This window comes from Eutrigla gurnardus, assembly GCF_963514095.1.
Source record: "Eutrigla gurnardus genome assembly, chromosome: 17".
Lineage (NCBI taxonomy): Eukaryota > Metazoa > Chordata > Actinopteri > Perciformes > Triglidae > Eutrigla > Eutrigla gurnardus.
The window spans coordinates 2,976,517-3,002,984 of NC_139928.1; the positions used below are offsets into that span (position 1 = coordinate 2,976,517).

General features: G+C 43.7%; 1 protein-coding gene across 1 annotated transcript; it reads left to right on the forward strand.

Moving 5' to 3' along the window:
• The first annotated feature begins 23,783 nt into the window (after window positions 1-23,783).
• Window positions 23,784-26,468, forward strand: marcksl1b (MARCKS-like 1b). The gene is made up of 2 exons (XM_084033007.1): window positions 23,784-24,103; window positions 25,028-26,468. Exons 1-2 carry the CDS (start codon window positions 24,005-24,007, stop codon window positions 25,583-25,585), a joined length of 657 nt encoding a protein of 218 aa, XP_083889133.1. The 5' UTR covers window positions 23,784-24,004; the 3' UTR covers window positions 25,586-26,468.

The window sequence follows — 26,468 nt, forward strand, 5'->3', positions numbered from 1 at the left end:
ATGCACTCATCTTAGCATTTGATGTCTCTCTTCTAGCTCGCCGACACTTACAGTAAGAAATGGCAGCTAGAAGCACAGCCACGAAACCAGAATACATGAAGTTACTGCTTACTGTAGTTAGTAAGAACACACACACACACACACACACACACACAGACACACACACACAGTAGCATTAGCCTAAGTAAAGTAAAAAAAAAGAATAAGATTGACATTAGCATAATCTATAGGAAATTCATGTGTACCATGATTTAGTGCCATCTAGTGGCGAGGTAGCAGCCAACTGAACACCCCAACCCCTCCCTCTCCAAGCATGTAGAAGAATCTTTTACGGTGGCCTTCAGGTGCCAATTTTAACACCAAATTCGTGAAAGGTGCTCTCTAAAGCCAATTTTTGGTTTTGCCCATTCTGGGCTTCTGTAAACATTCCGATGCAGCAAATCTGTCTTAGTGTCAGGTACACTAATTAACACTAATTAAAACATATTAATGAATATTATATTCCATATCGGCTTATAGATCCTAGCTAATATTACAGGTCTCTTTTTTACTATTCATCTTTTGATGAGGGATATATCGTTTTAAACTTGTATTTGTGTGTTATTTTGTACATTTTTTGTGTATAACTGTTGCAAATGACAGTGAAACATATGGAATTCCTTCAGTTATCCATCACCTTTTACTCTGTATCTAAAGAGTCTCCGAGATTGCACTCTGTAGTAGCTTAACATTAAGTTAACATTTCCAAAAGGGTTGGACCCTCAGTGTTTTGCTCAAGGTCACCTGAAGATACACTGTCCTATCATCCAGCAGAAGGGCAACATTCTCTCTCCGGATCATCCTGATTCCGAGTAAAGTGATGAGGGTGAAATGATCCTGCTCCTGGAAACTATTTTCCCAGTCAGACAATATGTTTTCACTGCGGGATCCCACGACAACCTGGCCCCCCAGTGTCAGGATCCTGTCAGGACGGGAATCAGACGCCGGTTTTGTGTTTTCTGTATTATTCCAGGCGGGAAGAAAGCCACTTATGTCAACAGCTGGGGTCCTGTACCTCAAACACTCACATGCATGTCTCACATTCACCAGAAAAGAAAAGAGTCAATAAACACGGAGATGGAAATGTAATTGCAATGTTAATGAAATCAGGTGGCCACATCCTAGAATTTGTTTTACCAAAGAGTAGTTTATTTAATTCCCATTTAAGAAAATGTCTTATAATTACGACGGCGTATTAGGGCCACTGTCGAAAAAAAAAAAAAAAAACGGAGCCGAGAGAGGTGGGCAATATTCTGAGATTAAAAGTCACAAATTTGCGACTTTAAAACTAGCAAATTTGCGAGTTTTAAAGTGGCAAATTTGCTAGTTTATTACGATGCTAACAACCGGCATTTATGCTAGCTAACTTCCCATGAATGTAGCTTTTATCTTTCTAATTAATCCATCCCGTGTGTCAATGCTTTGCTAAGGTCCTTAGAGTGATGGCTCTTGATGGTTAGTGTTGGTTAATTTTATATGGGCCAAATTGTCATCTTACGGTATGTGTGTTTGTTGATCGGGAGGTTTGGCTAAGCTAGCGGTCATAGAGGAAGTAATCACGTAGCTTGACCCGGATGTTTGCCGTTGCTATGACAACAAGTGAAAGCTACCGCTAGCTTAGGCAAACTACCTGCTCAATAAACACAAATAAGATGACAATTTGGCCCATATAAAATTAACCAACAATAACCATCAACAGCCATTACCTTAAGGGCCTTAGCAAAGTGTCACACGTTGGGATGAACTTTGTGACTTTTAATCTCAGAATATTGCCCACCTCTCTCGGCTCCGTTTTTTTTCTCTTTTTTTTCGACAGTGGCCCTAATATGCCGTCGTATATAATTCAGGTGAAACACATAGATAGTTTTAAATATTTCTCTTAACATGCTCACCTGCTGAAAGCAACCGGAAGTGCAACTCATTTTCCAGGTTAGGTCTTCCATTCCTGCACCATACTTTTGCATATTTGAAATGAGAGTATGTCAGAAGAGCAAATAGAAAGACACCTACTAAATTCATCTTGACACCTGCCTCTGCATTTTCTACTGTAGACAAATAATTTACACCCTGCTGCCACTCATCATTACAAGCCTCCGCTCCTACAGAAAGCCCCAAAATTAGGAAAAGTATCGGCTCCATCGGGCTGCACGGTGGTCTAGTGGGTAGCACTCTCGCCTCACAGCAAGAGGGTCCTGGGTTCGATTCCCGGGTCGGCCAGGGTTCCTTCTGTGTGGAGTTTGCATGTTCTCCCCGTGTCAGTGTGGGTTCTCTCCGGGGTCTCTGGCTTCCTCCCACAGTCCAAAGACATGCAAGATGGGGATAGGTTAATTGATGGCTCTAAATTGCCTGTAGGTGTGAATGTGAGTGTGAATGGTTGTTTGTCTCTACATGTTGGCCTGTGATAGACTGGCGACCTGTCCAGGGTGTACCCTGCCTTCGCCCAATGACAGCTGGGATCTGCTCCAGCCCCCCTGCGACCCTGAATACAGGATAAGTGGTAGAAAATGGATGGATGGATCTGCACCATCCACATAAAGGCTATATCATGTGGGTGTTTTTCCTTAAAATCTAAAATGAAGCCAGGTGGGGAACTTAAACCCCAAAACTCTTCTTACAAAGGGATGAAGTAAGGCAGGGAAACTAATTCACTTTGGCTAAATATGCCTTTATTAGCTTGTTGGCATCCTTCAAGAGAGACCAACTTCCCCAACTCACTCAAACTAATCGTAATCTGCAGATATTGTAAAATCAGCTAATTAAGTTGTTTTTATTCTAGCATTGAACCAGAAACTGTAAGATTATTGAAATGAGTTTGTGATTAGCAAACTAAACATAAATTAAACTTAAATTGTGTTGTATGTGTTGATGATGTTTGAAGATTGCTGATATAATTGATCTCAGGTGAGTCTTTGTTGTCTCTCTGTCACCATATTGATAAAAACACGTGGATGCAAAGAAAGAGTCATTTATTACAACAATAAAAAGCCATTTGAGGTGGAAACAGGAAGGATATGACACATTGATGGAAACATGCATGGATCTGCATTTCATTGTGTGGAAATTTGCTTAAAACTTGTGCAACATTTAAATGTAACATTTAAGTAATTAAAAATAGGTCCCGTTCAGTTTGTGGACTTTCTCTGACCATCATAGTACTTTAGTGTGAACGTCAGCACACAGAGAGCCTGCAGAAACCAGGACTTCTCTGACGGCTACGTTTGTTCATCCTCCTATCTCCTAATTCCTAACCCTCTCCATGACCCTTAAACGTTCCTCAAAAACCTCTGGCTGGGCCCTTTGGTGCCCATCCCAGGCCCACAGGGGTGTATGTGTCCAAGCTAAAGCCGCCTCTCCCTGCTTGACCTCGCTCTGCCTGCCTGCCTTCCTGGGCCTTAATCCTGATCAAGCATGTCTAGACCTCTCATTACCAGCACATAATCAGGGGAAGGACGGGGCGACGGGGCCGCGGGGAGCAAAGCATGAATGGTGGGAGGAGAGGATGCAGAGAAAGTGACCCTGACAGTGACCCGCACATTCATTCCACTGTTTACTCTCTCGGTAAACAGACAGACCGTGCAGGGAGTCAATACACAGGATGGAAGACGGATGGAGGGGGAGACATGAGGCAGGGGAGAGGGAGACCAGACGTAAACAGAGGATTAGACAGAGAGAGGGAATCCTCAACAATATGTATCTTGAAAGTCTCAAAATTAAAAAAAGAAAAGAAAATGCTACTAGGAATGGAAGAAATGCAAAACAACTTATTTTACCATTTCCTTGAAAAAGGAAAAACGATAGTTTTAAAATTGGGAAATAATGATTCACTTTTCTATTTTTTTTAAGACAAAATTTGAGATTGATACAACTCTCATCGTTGAGGTCAATATGAACCTGTAGCTGGTTAGCTTAGCCTGTCTCTGTCCAAAGTTAACAAAAGTCAGCTACCAGTCCCCCAAATGTGTGTTTCATTCATAAAGTGTAAAAAAAAAAAAAAACACCAACAAAAAGTAAACAAAAAACACAACTTTATGTCCAGTTTTTTGTAATAATAATCAAATAAGTTATGACGAGGGAGCATCCATCTAGCCTCTGCTAGCCTCTGCTAGATGGATGCTTGTTCCACCGGGCGAAGCTGCAGGCTAACTACACATTAAACTGACAGGTTTAAGATGGACATTGTCCTCCAGTTAAGCTGATAAACCTATTTCCAAGATGCCAAAAAAGTGTTGGTGCAAAAGATTTGTAGTAATATAGTGAGTATTGATTTTTTTTAAATTACTCTTTGAAACAAAATAATTAAACTAAAGCACTGGAGACAGATGGAGTTATCAATCTTTCAGTGGCGATCACATTTTTTTTTAGACCAAATGACATTTTCGCCAGTGACGATATAATCAAGGGCCACATGACTAGAAAATTAAAGGCAGGAAAAACCATCAATGTGTGTGGATTTACCATCATGAGCTCAATCCCATTACCACACATATACTCAGTCGCTGCTAAGCCTCGGCTCCAGTCGAGCAACTGAGTGTGACATTCTGAGATTAGCGAACATGAGTAAATGTGATGAGGGCTAAACGCATGAAGTAATGACATGACAGGCGTCAGCGGGCAACCCGCGGACACACACAGCCGTCACAGAGCCGCCATGTGACGTCCTACCTGTTCACGGCGAAATGTGTGCCGGGACACGTGGAGTATTTCCAGAAATGAAAGCAGAAGGGGGGGAGAAAGGTGTGTGTGTGTGTGTGTGTGTGTGTGTGTATTAGAGGTGTCGCGTACGCCTTTCAAGTGATGCGGCGCGATGCTCTCATACAAAATTCAGCGCATGGCAGGGTTTTCATCAAGTCCCTGCAGCTGAGCTCGTCCTCCCGTGCATGAGCGTGCACACGTCCTCTTCTATATGATCAAAAGGAATGCCGGGAGTCTGCACCTGCATACAGTCCTGCACTCCTAACGCGCCCTATAAATACGCCATGCAGGCGGACTGTTTCACTACGTCTCTGAAACATTCATGCAAGGCCTGCATTTGGCCCCATTCAAGTCTCTCTTCTTCTTCTTCTTCTTCTTCTTCTTCCTACTCTCTCCCCTCCCTTTAGCACTGCTTTCTTCTCCTCTCACAATTTGGATTCCTCTCTCTCCTCTTCCCAACGCATATCGTTCAGATTTTAAGGACTGGCACTAACCTTATCTTGCAGAACTATTGCTGCTCCATACTCTATAGTACACAATAGTTCGAGCCCTGATCGACCAATCAGAAGCTGCTGTACGTCCCCAGAACCAGACGCAAAAACAGTTGCTGCAAAAATGTACAAATTACCATGTTTGACTCTCTGCAGCTTCCCAATTATGTCTGCATTCACTTTTCAGTTCTGCTGCCGGTTATTTTAGCCGTCTCCGGCAGCACTCGTGGCCTCATTTACATACAAGGGGGCTTAACAGCGGCGCTCTAATTGGCTGTCTGATGTATGTTTGGTGTGCTAATTGCTCGTCTGTGAAAGTGTCCACACAAGGTCGGACCGTCCGCCCATGGGAGGGGTTTATCGCTTGGGCTGTCAATCACTGTTAGCCCACCCAGAATAGAGATAAAGATTGCCAATTTTGAGGGCGTGCACGTTGTGTTATGATGTGTTATGTGTAACATGCTATCACATCGCTAACATTAGCTTGCTATTAGCCCCATCGTTGACACAGGGAGCTAAATAATCCTTTGACATGCTGGAATCTGATGTTTCCAGTAAGCGACATGCATTTTGTTAGCGTTTTCAGCCATTGGCTGCATATTGTGTTTGGCAATCATCACTTTATCACGTAATATACTTTTACGTATCCTTCTGTGTCGTATGTTGACGTTGGAGGTTCAGGCACGGATAACGTTGTGAAGCGGCCATGGTTAGCGGTGTAACGGGGTTAACCTTGTTAAACGGCAGCGTGTGGGTCAAGGCAACAAAGCCACAATGTTTATAAGGTGAGCTCTGTGACTCTGTCTATTTAATAGACCACTTCTGTTTAAAAACAGATAAAATCCCAGCAAGTAGCAGACATTTGTCACAATAAATCCATAGTTTTCTCGTGCAGAAAATAAGAAATTCATATCTGATAACGCTGCAGTGTGAAAAGAGATTTTTCTGTGTCTATGTACAGCAGGGCACGGATGCTAAATCCAACACTATGACACGGAAAGTTATTTAGATGTGCACATGCATGCAGGACTGACAGTGAGTAACTATGGTTACGTGCACGCTCTCAGGCTCTGGTATAAACTTTATAATATGCCATTCTTGGTTTTCATAGCAGCCCCTTCCTCATCATGATCAGTGCAGGTGGCTGCTTTCCAAACGTTTACAATGAAAGGAAGTTTGTAGTACATTACAACATTTTTTCAGTATCCCTCATATTTGGTGGCACTTTTTAAAACATTACCAGGCGCCATGGGTAAGGACTCGGAGCATCTTATTAGTTTTGAAGAAAAATATATGTATTTTCTGGCGTGTCAGAAATTGTAGCCAATAAACACAAATTAGTAGGGGTGTGAATCTTTGGCTTCACAGCTATTCGATTCGATTAACGATACAGTAGTTGGCGATTCGATTCAAGGACGATTTTCTTTTTTTGTAACGATTCGATTTGATTCGATTCTGTAAACCACGATTCGATTCAGTAACTTATAACCAAAATTCTATATCCATGAAATAAACATGCAATAATGCAAGTGAGACTATCGGTATTCTTCTCAAATGTGAAAAATAACATATTTATTCCATAAAAAAGTAGTCCTGCATAATATTTTATGCTGAACACAAAAATGTAATTAAACATTGCTCAATTATTTTTAACATTTTCAGTAGACTACATGCTGGCAGGGGAGAGAGTGTCTTAAATGTACATTAAAAGTACTTAAAAAACATTAATCATAAGTAAGAATCACGATTCATCAGATTAAATTAATTTATATTGATTATAGGTGAAGCCAAAACGATGCATTCTATTTATTTATTTTAGCAGATCGATTTAATTGAATCTATAGGACTGACAATCGATTCATCGATTAATCAAATTAATCGTTACACCTCTAAAAATTAGCAAAAAGACAAAAGGGTGATCATTCATCAGAAAGGAGTGGAGTGGGTCATGGAAAATGTCCGGCACCCGGCCCCCAACTTTTGGTTTTACACTGGACATGAAGGGCAGTAAGAGTTCGGCATCTGTTTGTCCCTCCTACCCACCGCATACGAACTAGATTAGCCACGCTCATCTTCTAGCTGCGACCATCGGGGGGAAACAACGCTCCATGAAAATTGCAATTTATTTTCATTAATTCATCAGAAATTGGTCATGGGTCCAGACAGAACGTCACTCAGACCGCATCTGGGCCGTGGTCTGTCATTTGGAGAAGCTCAATCTAGTCGAGAGCCTCCTGCTCTGTAAAAAAAACGCCTGCGATTCCAGGAATGTTTATCACCGAATCCTCTCGCGGCGTTGCGATAATGTGGCTGAATGAATGCTGAGAGGCATCCATTCAGCGAATGGCGAGCTGTTTACCTTGCAGGCAGAAAAAAAGCAAGTCATTAACATTCTCCTCATTGTTGTGCGTACTGCCTCTCAGACGCTGGGCCGCATCTCAACAGGCTTTTCATTGAGACAGTCAATTAGCTTATCTGCTCCTGACAATATCTACCTTGATGCTGCTGTTGTTGTTGTTGTTGTCCCAATGCAGAGAAAAGGAGGGAACTCACAACCAGTTACACAGTCACGTAGAGGCACGTCGGCCCGCTGGTAACACCAGAGCCACCTTTAAAGGAGACCTCACACACACACACACACACACACAGCGTAGCGTGTGCACGGACACACACGTGCTCCCCTCCCCAGACGTTCCCCTGGGCTGTAATTGAGAGCGAGGAGGCCCCCAACAGATAAACAAGACCTATTGATTCAGTGTAATTTGACTCAGTGGGTGCCATAATGACATTATAGGATGGGACCTGTGTGTGTGTTCTTGTGTGTGCGAGAATGATGACACATTATTCAGCCGTGCCAGGGGAATTTAGCTGATTGGAAAATGATATGGAAGAGGGCGAGCGACAGAGAAGGAGAGAGGGAGAGAGAGAGAGAGAGAGTGTGTGTGTTATAGATGAGGACCTGGCGGTGTGAAAAGGAGAAGTAAATTGCACTGCTCTCCTGTGTGTTTTTCCATGGCGCACACAGCCATAAATACTGTCTATCTGTGTAAAACTGCAGGCGATCAATGAGCCATGAGAGCAATGTTTTACTTGTTACACCAAAGGAGGAAATGCAAGAGAAAGAGGCTGTTCAGTGTGTGTGTGTGTGTGTGTGTGTGTGTGTGTGTGTGTGTGTGTGTGTGTGTGTGTGTGAGAGCAGATGTAAGCTGAATTCCAATCATTTCATTCCATAGTTTGACTCCTAGCTTTGGAAATGCTAATCAGCCATCTGTTGCAGATCGAGGCCTTCTCTTCTGGCGGAGGCCTTCAATGAGAGACGCTCATTTGGAAAGTTGTTTGGTTCCGCTTTGGCGCCTCGTAACTAAGCAAAGGTTGCGGAGACGTTTCTTAGCAGGTTCACACGTCTATGGCGTTACACTGATACACATTTGTCAGAACCAAAGCTGTTGGACGGAAAGCGCCGACAGCAGATGTTTTTGTGCTGATATTCGGTTTTGTTTATTGGGACTCCTTTACTGCTGCACTATTACAATTCATCAGGTTTTATTCATGTCAGAATGAAAAAGCTTCTGCAGCAGTACTAAGATAATAGCGCTCTAAAGTCCAGCTTTACTGTAGTAATAAAAGGATTGGGTGGAATCCAAATTACAATATTGCACCGTGCTCCGTTCAGGTGAAGACCTCTCCATTAACCACCTGTCATGTGATGTGTGATGACAGGACAAGACTTTCTGTTCTTATGCTGCTTGTTGTTTCAAGTTCGAGAAGTGAGACTGGAGACTGGTGCACAACCGGATAGTTTCACAAGCTCGTTATAAACCACTACAAAGCAAAATCATCACCAAATGATTGCAGGTGAGTTCTGAGATTGTATTTCAACGCGTCCTGCAGAGGAGCTCCTCTCCTTCCACCAGCTTCTGTAGCTCAAAGCCATCTCTCATTTAGCATTTCCATCTCCATCTATGTCGATTTTTCAGAAAAGAATGAAGCGTGTTCCTGAGGTTTACTTCAATTCTGTGTGTGTGTGTGTGTGTGTGTGTGTGTGTGTGTGAGTCCACATTTCTGACCGAAGAGCAGCAGTAAGGTTCAGGGGAGCGCTTCATCCCAACGTGTCATTAAAAAAGTTTTTAAAAAGTTTCTATGACTATCTTGACAATCAATCACCACTCTAACTCTGTTGTATGATAGACTAGCGTCACCCTTTGGGCTACGATCTATTTGTTTGACCTTGATGTTTCACACTTTGTATGGAGATTGAAACACAACGCTCACCTGCAACATTCAGCATCCGTAAGGCCAGTCTGCTGCCACAAATAAGCTTTCCTGTCTTCGTTATGACCAAAAGAAGCTTCAACAACCTCCATGTTCTGAAAAGTTCACATCAGTTCAAAAGATAGGACTCAGAAAAAAAACAGACTTTGGGAGCATTTTGTTGAGGCGGCCACATACGGGTCTCTGCTCATTGGGAAAAAATGGAAAGAAGATTGTTGCATTCATAAAAAGGTGCTATATGGCAGTTATTGGAAATCGTTGTGATGTATCAAAGTTCAAGGATCGGCAACAGAAATGCCTGACATCCTCGTAACTGGTATTGTCCACATCCACTTATTCAAAAAGGCTTTCTGCAAAAGTCATTTCTTGACCTTATGATGGCACAAGTCAGGCAGTCGCTTGGTTTTACAGTTCGTCCCAAGGGGAACATGGCTGTCTGTGCCAAATCTGATACCAATCAACTCAGTAGTTTATGAGCCTTTTCATTTAAAACTATAAATGTCAACCTCGTGATAGAAGAAGAAAAGTCATCAGGATTCATCTTCTGAGGACCATGACATTCTGTGTAAGCCGTCAAATAGGTGTTGAGATATTTTAGCTGACAGACAGACATAGAGCCATGATGCCAGTGTGGCTAAAAGGTCATCAAAGGTCTTATGCACACACACACACACACACACATTCACACTTCAGGTCAGAGATGTGGATGCTCAACTGTCATCTTGACTTCCTGTGGCTCTGCTCTCCTGCAGCCGACAGGCTGAGACGGGGGTAATTGGTGCCACGCAGGATTCTGTCAGCTTGGAGGACAGGTAACGAGAGACAGACAAAGACAGCGAACGAGAGAGGACTAGACAGATATTTATGCTGGTTCCAGTGTTTATTTATCTTCCACTGTGACCTAAAAAAATTAATTCCCTCCTGTTTTCATGAAAATAAAACTAGCTTCTGCTACAGAAAACCATCAAAACAGGCTGCAAAATGTAGGCTTTGCAAAGTATATTTTCTGTTACTTCTCAATAGAAATGAACAAATTCCATTATATTCTTGAAACACTGAATTTTGTTCAGCCAAATACGCCTGCTCTTTCTCCTTTTTGTTTTTGCAGCACTGTCTCTCCTCCCCCAACACCCAGACACACATTTCTAAGAAGTATGACATATGATATATATATATATATATATATATATATAAAATCATATTTTAAAATATTTTAAAAATCAAATTTAAATATATATATATATATATATATATATATATATATATATATATATATACATGGCAGCAACAATTCTGTCTATCACACGAGCAGCCATTTGCACAGAATTAGGTCAACACTTCTTCACACACAACACCCCTCCTTCTCGTTCTCTGTCTTTGCTGATTACCAACTCATTCGCCTCGTCTGGCGTCTCTACAGATCAAGTCTTTTAGCCGGCATTTCAAAAGGTGCACAATTTGTGTTCAGACTTGAAAGCATTTCCAGATCCACCAGGAATCATTTAGGGATTTGACCGATATGTGACGTGATTCTTCGATATGTGATTTTCCAAAGCGCAGTCTGAGGGAAAGCTGGAGATGTTCTGATCCCAGCAGATGAATTATTCCACGCGGGGCGCCTAGTTTAACGGTGTGTGTGTGCAGTCTTCACTGGAACGAGGCAGGCTGAGCCGCGCAGCCATCTTGCCAATCCCTGGGTTTGCGCTCTCTTTTCAGTCTCATCCTTGGGCGTGCAGCGTCCCTCCCCCACCGCTCCATGTGCCGGCCTAGAGGCTGTGCTGGGAGGGCAAAGTCGACGTGCGTGTGTGTGTGTGTGTGTGTGTGTGTGTGTGTGTGTGTGTGTGTGTGTGTGAGTGTGTGTGTTGATGCCGAGGGCAGCGCTTGCTACTGTAGCTGTTCAGGCTACCAGCATGTCGGTGCCGCTGCCCTTTTCTTGCAGGTCTACATTTTCCTCCTCCATCACTGGCGCTCGACCTCATTACCTCACCGTCACACAGACCACATGACAACAAATTCACGTCGTACTGAGAATGAGGATGAATTCCCCAAATTCTTTAAAAAAAGATGTGACCTGCAGGCGGTCTCTATAGCCCCGTGTTGCCTCAGACTGAGGATGTGGTCTCATGTCTTGGGTTAACATAGTAAAGCTTTATTCCCCCCGTAATCAGCTGACTGCCTTCGTCTTATGTAAGCACCACTGTCGGCTAAAGCTCCATAGGGCCTTCATCTTCCATGTTCACACCAAGGGAGATGGTGAAATGTTTTATGCTGCTAACAACTACAAATACAGACAAAGACCCGGCATTCGCTGAGTCCTCACCACACCGTCTGGCCTATTTCTTTGGGTTTATTTCTTTCAGAGACGAGATGGCATCCCATTTGTGTTTGTTTTCGTTGTGGAAGGGCTATGGATATTAAAGGGACAATTCACTCCAAAATCCTTTCACCCGTAGTCCTATTTATAAATCTAGATTGTTTTGGTGTGAGTTGCCGAGTTTGGGAGATATCGGCCTAAGATGTGCCTGCCTTCTTTTCAACCAAAAAAGAAAATACGTAAAAAAAGCTTGAAAACCTCATGAAATCATGACCTGGGTACTTGAGTCAATCCACAGACCTTGTTGCAACCGAAACTATAGTGTGATTATATTCAAGAGAAGGCAGACATCTCACACCAAAACAATCGAGATTGGTAAACCACACTAGAGGTTAACATGTATGTTTTTATTTTGGGGGGAACTGTCCCTTGCAAGAGGCAGTGAGCTGCCCTGAAAGAGCCAGCTTTCTCCTCCGACCTGTCACTAGCCCTCAGTCACATCACATCCTAATACTGCACACTGTGTGTGTGTGTGTGTGTGTCCTCCCTGGGGATGTGTGTCATCTTGTTTTTTTTTGTTTTTTTTATCTGTTGGTTTATAAAACCTCCTTTCAGAGATGCATCCATCACTCGCAGTTTTGTGTCATTGGAAGCTGTTGAGCTTTTAATTCAATCTATATCTCTTTAACATACTTGGGTTCCTTTACAGTAATAATAACAATAAATGCAGATATTATAGAAATAGGCATAAGGGAAGTGTCCTGTTTCCAACCTAATCAGGAGACATATCTCCCAGAAAACATTAAATCTAGGTTTATATCGTAATCTGGGATTGTAAAGACGGGTATTAAAAGCACGCTCTGATAAATTATGTTAGCTTAGCATTCAGTTGTTTGCAATTGCAACCACACTACTAGACACCACCAAATCGTACACACTGTCCCTTTAAAGGAAGAGGCCACGTTATATTATAAGCAAGGACAGAAAGGGGGGGGGGGGGGGGCAGCTTGCCTGGCCCTGTCCAAAGTTTACAAAATCCAGCATTCCTCTATTGCTGATGACTGATTTACACTTCATGTCTTTATGTCTCTTTTGTTTAATCTGTACAAAAGATGAAATGTTAAAAACAGCAAACGTGTTTGGCATAATAACTTTCTGAATTCTACACTTTGCTGTCTGAACACATTAAAGATGAGGAGATACAACATGTAACTTAGTGTTTTTCAGTAGTGCCAGATGTTGTTTTTCTTTGGGCAGAGCCTTCCTTGCTGTTTCCCCTGTTTTCAAGCCCTAAAATAAGATAAGCTAACCGTCTGTTTGCATCTTTAGTTGCATACATGAGAGTGGAACCACTGAAGAAAACAGAAAGCAGGCATATTTCCCAAAATGTCGCACTATTCCTTTAAGAAGGCGAGCAGGTTTCAAAGTGGCTGATATTGGTGTTGACATCATTGGAGACGTTGCTTTCGCCTCTTCAGCTCGACACGCTGCTGTTTTCCAATGCAGCCAGTTGGGATCCAAGGTGGTACATGACAGAATTAAACAGATGTGCATCTTGCGCTAACTGTAGCTTTTTAGTGAAACAGCTACACCCATACATTCTCCCCCTTAGATCTGGGGAAGGTCTACAATGGCCCAGAGCTGTGGGGTTAAAGGTTTCACATGACTTTAACTTTTTCTCTTGTCAGGCCCGCATGCGGGCCGTTTTGCAGTAGTTTCGCATTCATTCTGTTTACTCGCATATTATTTTTATGTGTCTGAGTCATATTACACATCATTTGAAAGCTACGAGTCTCGCAAATCGAAAAAGTAAGCCGTTTTATGCTCACGGAAAACACATCAAAAGCAAACACAGCATGTGTGCAAGGAGTGCACAGAAAAATAACAACAACATGACAGGAGTTCCCTACCTTTCGAGCTGTCTCGAAGTCCAAAAAGAACATGTTGCATGCTAATCCTTATATCCAGAGAACGGTAAGAGTCCAACGAACAAAAGTAGCTACTTCGTTTAGTCCCACGAGCACGCGATCTCCGGTAATCATCCATAACACGCCATGTGTTGACGTTGTGAGTTTCTGAACAAAAGATTGTTTATAGCTGTTTATCGCTAGTTATCGCTCTTCGATGACGGACTTTGCTAACTCCGTGTAGCGCTACTTCCTGGCGACAAAACAAGCCCCCTTCGATGATTCTGCGATCCCAATTGGCCGAAAAAACTGTCCATCAAGAGAGCCAGTGCTTCACTGCCTCTCGGCTGACCAACCACGAGAATCCCCAGGCAGAGAGCCAATAGGCAGAGGAGTACATTTTTGACTGACATGTCTTATAGCCAATGAGCTTACGATCCCAGCGGTATGTTACATGAGGGGAGGGGGCTTGAGGCTGAGAGCGTAGCAGCTCAGAAAGGTCAGACTGTGACCTGCAGATATGAAGCGTCTCATTACAGAAGGCTGTTATGTAAAGAAACATTAAAAAAATGTTGGTTTTATTAGTAGTAGTTGTAGAACTGGTGAAATAAACAACAACAAAAAAGTAGAATTATATACCTAAAAATACCCATAATCTCATTTGGAACACTTTGTTCCAGATGCAGCTCCGTCTGACATTGCCCTACAACACTGCACTTGCAAAGCTCATTTTTGGGTGTCTTTTTATCTACTTTCTACCCGTTTTTGGTCAGGCTTGTGGCTGTGGCTTCATTCAACTTTTAGGCCTATCTATAACAGCCACAGAAGAAAATTCAAAGGGTTATCTTTCAGGAATGCTCAGCTTTGTGCCTGTAGTCATAGGGGTTCAAAAACACTAACCATTTTACTTTGGGTATGTCGTTTTCAGCCTTTTCTTCAAAAATAGGACGGCTTTGCATCTCAAAAGACTTCACATGTTGAACTGGAGTCACCCTGGCCTACGCTGTCAAGACAAAAGGCCTTACTCTGAAAGTCACCAGGCGTTCAAAACCCCAAAATACTTTTTTGACAGATCCAGAAACCAAGTCGGGGCAAACACTTGTGAAACCCAGTGTATGTTTCCTGTGTGGGCGCTGCACTACTTCCTCTACTTCATGACATTTTATAGCAGACAGCGAGATGTATTAGCAGAAGTGTGCCAGTGTGCAGTTTCCATGCTTTAACCTGCAGTCGAGGCAACAATAGGAAATACACAAGTAACCGTACAGTTTGTTGTAAAGGAGTTGGAAGTGTAGTCAGAAGAGTTGAATCATGTGTGTTTCAAAGTGCTTGTAGCGCTGTGAGTGTGTGTGCTCTCCAGCAGGCCAGGCGAAGCATTAGTGGGTCAGTGTGCCATCATCTCATTCATCAGCACTTCTCCCTCTCTCCTCTCTGCCTTCCTCTCTCCTCTGACTCACCCCCCCATCCCCCGGTACCTACACTTTCGCTCCCTCTCCTGCTCACTGAACATGCGAGGTGTCCCCCATGCAGATTAATTCCTGAATGAATTCCTTCAGATGGACGATGCCAAACAAGGTGCGTAAAGCGAGGTCAGCCACGAGGTGCGTGCACGCAATCAGTGGAAATGTTCAATCAGCAAGGATTTGACTGATGGAAATGAGCTTTGCATTTGAGATTTATCATTCTCTAATTTTAGACCTGGATGATTTTGACTGTCACTAAAAAATCAATAAGGTCAATTGATCCTGTGGATGAACACATGCAGGAAAGCTGTTCTGTACTTCAGCCAAATAAAGTGAAAGTCGGCCATACGTAGGAACGTAGTGGGTTGAAATGATTGTATGGTTTTGGCTGCCAATGAAAATAGAAATATCAGAGTGGAGCAAAAGAGAAGCATAACACGCCAACCCTCCGACAGAACTGTTCACCACAGAGCATTGCATTGTGGGAAACATGGGCACCAGATTTTGACAAAGAAGAATTTGTGGAATAAAAAAAGCTGAGCTTGTGCTGCATCAATTATTACATGTTGTATTAACTTTCCATTGTGAGTCCGACATTGTTTTAGGAGTGCAATGGTAAAGTCTGACACCATCAGTTTCACAACAAGCAAGTTCAAATACATTTGGTTCAGTCCAGTGATTTTTGTTAAATTAATATTTTAACGTTTAGCTCTCAAAGGCAAGTTCATACTGTACACGTCCACGAGGGTCTGCTTTGGTCTGCTTTAAATGCCGTCGTCTGCAGATGTCCGAGAGGGTCCGGGTTGACCCTTTGTGTGCAGGCCAGAAATTGTGAAGCACGCTCACTTTGCATGCTCCAGTTTCGTTGCACACTCCGCTCCATTGGGTGGTTCATGCACCTCCAGCTGGTTTGCCAAGTAGAAGAAAGAAATGACAAAGTGGACGCAAAAAATTATATAATTTGTCTTCAATGACACACAGACGGCTCGGAGCGGCAGACTTATGTGGACCCTCTTTAGTTGTATGAATTGAAGCGTGTGCATGTCTGTATGTCTGGATACATTTCCCACAATGCAACTCAATGGCATCTTTGGATTTTACGATGTCATCATCGGGGTTGTCTTAACTTTGGAAAGCTCCATCCAGAGCCACAAAAAAAGCAGTTTCATTGATTGAGTAGTGGTATTTTGTAAAATGGTTGGCTTGCCCCTTTAATATACACTAAAATCAGCTGAGCTGCCACATTAAATACCCAGCGCTTCCCCTACAGCCTTTAAGCACACTCTCTCCTTCTCACTCCTTCTTTACTTTCCCTTTCCTTGAAGTTCCATGGCCTCCGTGCATTCATGAGATAAACGCAAAACGACAAACCGGGCCTAAGATGCTCATATTTTTGGTCAAAATAGCATGCAAAGCCCTGATTCTCTCTCTCTCTCTCTCTCTCTCTCTCTCTCTCTCTCTCTCTCTCTCTCTCTCTCCTGGTCTTCCCAATCCCCTGCTTTCTTCTGACTCTCTGTCTCTCCCTCTCAGGATGGATGGAGGAAAGCGAACGGGAGAGAGGAGGAGGAGGCAGGAGAGGGAAAGGGAGGGGGTGGATGTGTTCAGTTCTGCTGAATGCGCTCACATGTATGAAAGAAGAAGCATTTATTTTAGGACTCTTGCGTGGGTGTACGCAAATTTGAAACACACACACACACACACACACGTACACACACACACACACTGGAAGTGAGAGCTCACAAGCCCATAGGCCTGACCTACCTTTATACCACTCTTGTTTTGAGAGCTGCTGGAAGGATGCTTCTCTCTCTAGTTTGCACACTTTTTTCCCATAGACCTGAATCCTCCAAATGCACTACACATTACCCACAATGCATCTCACAGAAACACATGGAAATCAGGGCAAAGCTAGAAGGGGGAAAAAGAAAAAAGTGTGAAGAACGAGAGGCAGGAAGAAAAGGAAAATCAAAAGAATACCGAGTGGTTCACCTCGCAGCAACGCATTGCACACTAAGTGTCCACGTTGTTGTGTCATATTGTGTCAGCATTGCCACAACGTTATTATCCCGTGGAAACTGTTGTCATGGTAATAAGGTCACTGGCATGCTCATATGTCAAAAGGGATTTATACTGGGCTGACACCATTTCCAGTGCTGCCTGTGCCAGACGTGTGTGTGTGTGTGTGTGTGTGTGTGTGTGTGTGTGTGTGTGTGTGTGTGTGTGTGTGTGTGTGTGTGAGTGTGTGTGTGTGTGTGTGTGTGTGTGTGTGAGTGTGTGTGTGTGTGTGTGTGTGAGTGTGAGTGTGTGAGTGTGTGTGTGTGAGTGTGTGTGTGTGTGTGTGTGTGTGTGTGTGTGTGTGTGAGTGTGTGTGAGTGTGTGTGTGAGTGTGTGTGTGTGTGTGAGTGTGAGTGTGTGAGTGTGTGTGTGAGTGTGTGTGTGTGTGTGTGTGAGTGTGTGTGTGTGTGTGTGTGTGTGTGTGTGTGTGTGTGTGTGTGAGTGTGTGTGTGTGTGTGTGTGTGAGTGTGAGTGTGTGTGTGTGTGTGTGTGTGTGTGTGTGTGTGTGTGTGTGTGTGTGTGTTAGACAAAGACAGACTGGAAGGCTGAGTTGGGTCATTTCTTCGTTTGGTGAGCAACAGCGAGGCTGAAATTCCACATTTAGGACAAAGCCTGCTGTATTTCCTGAAAATGTAGGCCTAGCTCCATTCACAGGCATGGCTTATAGTAACCCTCCATAAAAATACCCCCAAAATGGGGAAGTTTAACGCTGCTTTACAACATTTAAAAAAATCCTCTTCTCTCTTCTACACTGCCACATACACATAAACACCTGGGAAATCCCCGCAGGGATTCCCCCTCTGACTATAACTCAGTGATGATGATGAGGGGGGAGTGAAAGTAAAATGTCACGAGCGTGCTTGGCAGGGTATTCCATTGGTCTAAATGGGTCAGTAGTATTGAGTTGTAAATGCAAAAGCACAAACAAGTCTCTCAAAGTATTGGCCTTTTTAGTACAATTGCCCTGTCAACGCGGACATTCTCTCAGTCCCGGATAATTAGTCAAATAAAAAAAACAGCATTACTTACTGTCAAACTGCTTCTTTGTCACTGCTGTGACCTATTTCTGCTGGTACTTTAATAAGACCAGTGTACTACAACACCCCACTTCCCCATTTCCCTGCTCCATTGTTGTTTGCCCCCTAACTCTTACCCCCTTTGACCCCAGACCACTGGGGCTCAAAGCTAAAGTCATGATTATTTTTTTTCTCCCCCTGCCCGCTCTATTTGTCCAGCGTGGACATCTGTCAGCTCAAACGCTAAGCCATATGCTATCTATTGTCCCTCCGCGAGGTCTGGGAATCGCCGCTTATACGATTGAGCGAGCACTTAAGAGATATTGAAAGCAGCGAGGCTGGCTTTGATTAAAAAGGATGATTATATAATCCAGGGCAGCAACTGTGCCTTCCAAAAAAATAAAAAAATAAAAATTGACTTAATCATCCAAGCATTAAAATTGCTTGTTGTTTTATGATGGCATCGTTCAGAACAAAAGCATTCATTAACCTTCAGCATATCCTCTTGGGCGATCAGCTCGATTTCTGCTGATTCAATACCCATAATCCTTTGTCCCCTCTGCATCTCTACCTCTTTCCTTTCCCCCTCTTTACGCAGCCAGTAAACCTTAAGATGCTCATCCATAGAGTGATGAAGCACAGAACAATGGAGCCTTTGGGAGATCGAGCTGAAACATCTAGGAATACATACACAAAGCTTTATAGAATGTAGACAGAAAGAGAGAAGGGGGGGGGGGGGGTGACATGAAAATAAATGATGACGGCCGGGGGATAAACGCCACAGGGCAGGTAAAAGCAACCCAGAGATGAAGGCAGCACTCTGTATGATGAGCCTCAGGCGACGGCCTCGACCATGTGATCAAACAGGTGATCGAAGATCCCCCCCCCCCCCCGTGTGACAAGGTGACAGTGAGCAATAGAGAAAGTTAAAAGGTATGATTGGCTCAATTAGACTTCCAATGGGGTAAGAAGATCTCAATAATCCTTTTGCGAGCGTTTGAGGCGGCTGGACGACTAGAACAGACTAATCTGATATCTGCTCTTTAAAGCTTTAATGAGTCAATGCCGAGGCAAAACACTTTTGATTTTGCAGGATATGCTCTCTCTGTCATTAAAGCCTGAATCCTTTTCAACAGGCCGGTTATGGAAACAAAATGATCCACAACATATTTGGATTTTGTGAACGTGACATTATAGTTTCAGTTTCACTGACAGTTTAGAGGTTTGGAAAGCACCTTAACCACCGACTCCATGTCAAACTCACAAGAGAGTTAGGTGACTTCCCTGGAGGCGAGTTAAATGTCATCGCTTGTTTACCGACATAAACAGCAGTCATGCTCTGTGCTGTCAGGATGACACACAACGAGCCAGATGGGATTTACCTTTGGGTTTTGGGTGATTACAGAAAAAAAATGTATGAATCATACATATTTCGAATGGAACGACAAAATAATCTTCACAAGTGAACATGAACATGAAAACATTTCTGACTTGTCCCGACTCCCTCACATGCTCGAGCATGAGACACTAGTGGTGTTTTACACAAGCATTTTTTTTCTTTGGGCACACATATGGATAAACGAGAATTAGGATATAGGAGGAATATACTGCACGAGATGCGTGAGAGCTTATAAATGGATGCTTTGATGTAGGTTTGCCCCCATGTACTTGATCAAGACTTTTCTACGATTTTTTATTCTGCGTTCACTGTGGAGTCACGCCAGAAAAACAACATGTTTTTCAAGGGAATTCATATCAAATGGTCATTTTAAGGGTAAAATGGTCAATGAGCCTGCATTTCTAGAGAGTTGTTCTTGTCTTTGCAGCCACTCAAAGAGCTTTACAGTAGAACATTCACAGCCTTCAAGGGCAATGTGGGGTTCAGTAACTTGCTCAAGGACACTTGGGTATGTGTACTGGAGGAGGTTGTGAGCCGCAGCCCAGCCCACTGCTTCCATCCTGACATGTGGCTCTTCTGTTCCCAGTGTTCTTCATGCGTCCCTCCTCCGCCTGCCAATCCCAGAATCAGTACCTCATGGAGGTTTTTAATGGTTGTTTGATGACCTCTTATCACATCCCCTTGGTCACCTGATGCTATCACTTGGCTATCAGCACGTCATTCTGTTGCCAGTCACATCCAAACAATGATTCGACTGCATCTAGAGCACCTCTGGCCGTCTTCTTTCTCCCCATCTAAGGCCTCGGCTCTATCACGGCGATCAGAAAGGCCCCCCTCTCCTCTTCTCTGCATTCCAACCCCCGGCCCAACTATATGAACTCTGTCACAGCTGATGCCCTCCTCGCTTTGTATGCCTGTGTGAGGCTGCATAATGTGTGTCTATGTGTGAAGGATTGCTTCTCTGTGCCTTTCACCCCCTGACGCCCGCTGCTCCCTTGACAATGCTTCCCTTATATGCACATAGCACACAGACGCACATGTGCAAACGCACATTACACAGAGCAAAGTGTCAAGTGTGGTGATGAGGAGAAGTCGAGCCTGCACCTCGTCATCGCCGTCACACAGGGTTTACATGGAAGAAGAAGAAAGGAGCGCTTGATGGCGTTCCATCTGCAAAACTTAACTATGATGGCGTCTCTCCCCCCTCTCTCTCGCTGCCTCCCCCCCCCAGGGCTGACTTACCTCAAGCAGGCTAAAGAAGCCCATTCACAGGAGAAGATGGTCTGAGGAGACTGGAGGGGCTGCGTGCCAGGCATTCCAGCACACAGTGGACACATTATTATGACATTGACAAGGCCAGGCTAGATAGATACAGCGTGATACGTGTGAAAAGCTTCTCCAGTCGGTGTGACGAAGCGAGCGCGGCGAGGACATACCTTGGAGCGGCGCAATAAGGAAAGTAGAATAATGGCTTGATTGATGTTTTAGCACATTTAGATGCATCTACAAATCCAGGCCTGCAAAAACACAGCAATAATACGGTTCACATCTCCCCATAATCATCCCACAGCTTTAACATTGTGAGAGACGGTAAAAATGACATACTTTTGTGAATAATAAAACATTTTACACTCCGCTTGTCTTCAGCCTCCTACGTGAGACATGTGCACACCGTCAACAGAACTCAAGAAATGTGACCATGTTACACGATCTGGCTGAAAGTATGTGGACACGGCTCCCCACATGAAGGTGTGTGGTTTTCATTCTAGGATCATTTTTTCTTACTTTATTGTAGATTTGGCCTTAGTTCCAACTGAGAATTTTGGACTTTCAGTTTTGTGGCAACACTTTCCTGTTTGAATCTGACAATGCTCCTGTGCACAAACTAGTGCATATTTATGGGACATGTAGATATTTTAAGAATAAGATGCCAGTCTTGAGTTGTATCGATCTTATCATCTGAATCTTGTTGCGTAAATGAGCAAAAATGTAGGCAAATGACCCCCTTTAATGTTAATGAGTGGATATGAGAGCTTCAACAAGTGTGGGTGCAGTGTAAACATATATGTGACCATAGAATGTATATAATGCCCTGTACTAATGGACTATTCTTTATTATTGGGATGCCACGCAGGTAGGGGGTCCACACACAACAAAACATAACATGAAACAAGACATATAAAACATATAAAAACATTCATATGGATGCGTTCCACAGTCTAATAACAGTACGGTTATTGTCATGTGAGTGTTTTAAACTTACCTTGCTGGGTGCTTTGATGACATGATGCTGTATTTATAATATGATATTAATCACATTGATAGAAACTGTCACACGGTGAAATACTCACATAACTGCATTATTAACAGATGTTATGTCATGTTGCCATAGTTCACGTTAACGTACATGTGATGTGGAGAGTCGGAGGCTCTAGCATCAAGACAACTGCTGACACACATTCCGATGTTCCCATGTCTTGTAAAATCAATTAGGGCTGATTGGTCGCAGCAACGATCATCTGTGACATCGAACACTGAGGACTTCTCCCCTGTAACTGTGACTTGTGTGGCTTTAACAGCTGTTGTGAGGTATGTGTGTGTGGGAGAAAACCAATCCGGTGGAATGTGAACGATCATCACATTGACATAGTTTTGCTCCTGGTATGTTGTTGACGAGCGGAAGTGAACAACACATCTAGTCACGGAGCCATGAGGAGACAGCGTGACATGCCGTCTGTCCCGACGCTGGTCCTGTTCTGCAGGCCGGTCACCCTGTCACCCATGGCCACAATGAGAGCACAACACCGAACAATGGATTAAACCCTCATTCACCATTGTGACAAAAGCCGGCCCATGTATTACCAGTGGCGGAGACGGATAGACGGAGTGGGGCAGGGTGCTCGGAGAGAAGGGGAAAGGACACGCAAGAAATAACGTTTAAAATCCACATTTTCCTTCAGACATCCTGGGAGACCGTGACCACGACCTCATGACCATCATAACTCACTTATTTGGCATCACTGCTGGCCAGCTATACCGTTAATGCTAATTGGTCCCATGTTGAGTTGGGTGTCTGGGTGTTCTGTCATGTATTAGTAGGTCATATAGAATCAACATTTGGGACTTTGCTCTAGAAAGAGGACAGATGAAACACACTGCGTGTCCTTGCAGCGTCCTCCGTCATGGCTATCCTGAATGTGGCAACACCTGTACACTGTCCTGAAACTCTGACTGTGTGCTGATTCAGAGTTAAGATCTGTGAACATAGTGATACAGAAACCAAAAGCGACACGCTCAGAAAATCCCCTGGCTGCTTAAGAAACACTCAAAAGTGAAACCGTTGCTATGGAGTGCATTACCTTACGGCACGAAATGAGACCATTAGAGGAAACTAGAACTGTCACATTTTTGATAATTAATTTGGCATCTATGTCATTACTCAGCCAAGAAAACGGAAAGTAAAAGAGCTCGCTGTTTGCTCATTTTCTTAGTCTTTGAGACTGTTGGTTGAACAGAGCAAGCCATCTGAAAGCATTCACATGTAACTGAGGATTTCACTATGCTCTGACATTTTACAGACATAATTGACTGATTAATCAAGGCTGATGTAAATAACTGTTGGTTGCAGCCCTGCCACCATCTATTCACACGCATCAATCAATCTGGATAGTGTGTCAGTAAATGACTACAGTGAAGCAAGCTCAGAGTCAGAGCTAGTTTCGATATCATTATTATTATTATTATATTATTATAGGTTTGTTACGCCAACTTCAACGAGGCAAGGTCCATGCACTGTAACACACTTATATACACACACATGCAGATGCCTGTAATAATTGTCCATTAAGTAGTCATTAGAGGAGTGTGTTTGATATCTCTCATCTTTGACCAAATAAAAAGGAAATCTAATAATACTAATAAGAATAATGATAATAATATATTCAGCGGAACTCAACTGATTTCATTGCTGGGGTCCTCCTGAGGGGCGGGGACAATTAGGGAGTCAGAGGTGATTGGACAAAACTGGCGAGACTTTGCCCTCAGACTGTGCGCTGATTGGTGGAGCGTGGGTTTGTCCCGCCCACGGGTGGCGCCTCGAACCTGCTGTATGTTGAAGCGTCGCGTTCAACCAGTGTCGGGTTTAGAGGGTCTCTCTCTAGCGGGGTGACAAGTCTGAGCACCGGAGCAGCGAGGGAAGTAGCCGCCGCGAAGAACGCTCAACGCACGAACACTTTTCGCCCTTTCACCGCCGGATATTTCACTCGCCCTGGGGTTGGATTAACTCGAAAACACTCTTTTTTAGTTTTTTCTTTTTAATTTGCTTTAGAAGACCTACACAGAAACTCACCGAACACAATGGGATCCCAGGCTTCCAAGGGAGATGTGGCCGCGGAGGGAAACGCCGCTGCCGCCGCCGCTACCGGCGACGCTGCCGCTGTCAAAACCAACGGACAGGTAGGCACACTCACTCCGCTTGTTATTCAAGTAGACATTGATTCAAAAGTTGGATTTTCCCACACAGAAACATTAGTTTCACAATATCAGTCGACGCTTCATTGATCAAACTTGAATGCGAGGACGTGTCTGGGGGCTTTGAGCATCGCTGTCTCCTCCTGATGGGTTGGTCACAGAGCACCCTAAAACCAACTAAAATAAGTGAAATGTTGCATAGTACCGATGTGTGTGTAATAACTATTGTTATGTATCTCGGTTGAGCTGGAGTATGTTGAATGTGTGTTTTAATTTGAGGTCTAACCCCCCAAAAAACCGCACAACGTGTTTGATGGTGCCAGGCATTAAAGGGGGATGAGGGGGGAGGGGGGCAGCTCGGGCGCACGTAGGCACTCCTCCCTGTTTAAACCCGACAGCCCGGCAGTCTCGGTCTGGACACCGAGTTTACTTTGCAAAATGTCATATATCAGCGAGAGTCACATTTGATACTCTAGATCAGCATAAATGTTTAATATTACACATTTGTTACACATCTAAAGTCGAAAAAAACAAACTGTAATTGCATCAATTGAGCAATATCATTCCAGGCTTGGTGTTTAGTAAAAAATGAAAAAAAAAAAAAAAAAAAACATAAATTGGACGGGTTTTCATTCTTCCATGGGTGAGCTCCAGTCTCGTCTTTGTTGAGCCGATGTCTGTCTGGTACCTTCGGCGGTCTGTGAGGTGCTACCGCCGCCTATCGCCTGATTAGGGTACTGCAAGGCGTCGCCTCTGAGCCAGGCGACACGGTGGTTAATTGATGAGCACGACGATACTCTGACAGGAAAAAAGCCAAATGCATGTTCATAGAGGCTTTTTAATACAAACGTGATTATCTGCTTTGGAAATAAGACGACTTATTTTTGTGTCCACCTTTTTTTCCTTCAGGAGAACGGACATGTGAAGACCAATGGCGATGTCTCTACAAAGCCTGACGGGGATGCAGCCGCCACCAATGGCTCGGCTGAGGCAGCCAAGGAGCCTGAAGCCGGCGTAGGAGGAGATGCTATTGAGCCGGCGCCGGCTGCAGATGGAGAGGCGGCAAAACCTGAAGGCGAGGCTGCTGCTAAGGAGACCCCCAAGAAGAAGAAGAAGAAGTTCTCCCTGAAGAAGTCCTTCAACTTCAAACTGAACCTGAAGAAGAGCAAGAAGAGCGAGGCCGTCAAAGAGGAAGTGGCTCCCGCTGCCGCCGCCGCCGCCGCCTCCCCCTCTGAGGAGAAGCCCGCTGAGAATGGAGCTGCTGCCCCTGCAGAGGAGAAGAAGGAGGAGGTGAAGGAGGAGGCTGCCGCCGCAGCCGAAGCCGAGGCCCCTAAGGCAGAGGAGGCTCCGGCTAAAGAGGAGGCCCCCAAGGAGGAGGCCAAGGAGGCAGCTGCCCCGGCCCCTGAGGCAACGAAACCAACAGAGGAGAGCAGCTCGACCCCCGCTCCCTCTGAAAAGAAAGAGTGATTGTACCTTTAGCTCACAATGAACTGGGTGAACTGTTTTTCAAGAGAGAGAGAGAAAATTTAAGAGTATATATATATATATTTATATATATATGTGTATATGTATACATATGTATATGGATATATGTATATGTAAATATATACACATGTATGTGAGAGACTCCTTCGACGTGCCACTTTTTTCGTCATGATAACAAGACGACAGACTAGATTCACTAGATCACTTCCCCGGTTACTGCGCCACAACCGGACCTGGACTGAGTTTTAGGCTTTGGTGTTGGTCGCTATGTGGAGATTGGATTTTTAATGGCTAGAACGCGAGCTTATGACATCATGAAGTATAGATGGATGAAGGATGGATGGAGAAGGATGGTGTGAAAGCATCTTTTCCCTAAAAAAAAAATATCTGCAGACAAAGATGCCTCCTTGCTGAAGGAATGAAAGTAGATAAGATACTAGGACACCACCACCACTTGAAATGACTGTTGAATAGAGCAAAAAAAAAAAGAAATCAGAAAAGTTAAGAGACTCGCCAACTTTTTACATTCCTATATTTTAACCCAAATTTGAAGTATTTTGTGGTGTATTATAGAGATCCATCTTAAAGATTCAGAGAAGCTATTACTTGTTTGTTTAAAGAAAATAAAAAAATAGACAACTTTGATTTTTACCTTACTATGAGAAAAGAACACTTAAGCTTGCTATGTTCACTGTTGCGGTTTGATATGAAGCAGAGTTGTTTATCTGTCGTATGTGAGCCCGAATCTGCTTTGTCTCTGTAAATACATTGGATTGATTTCTGTTCTTTATTTTGCTAATGTTGACAGATGTTACTGGTTTTATTGTAAAGTTGATAATGGTAAAATAAATGTTGGTTACCTGCC

Coding starts and splice junctions, on each gene's coding strand:
- marcksl1b (XM_084033007.1), top strand. CDS start 24,005: ATGGGATCCCAGGCTTCCAAGGGAGATGTGGCCGCGGAGGGAAACGCC. Junction 24,104..25,027: donor CTGTCAAAACCAACGGACAG/GTAGGCACACTC, acceptor TTTTTCCTTCAG/GAGAACGGACATGTGAAGAC.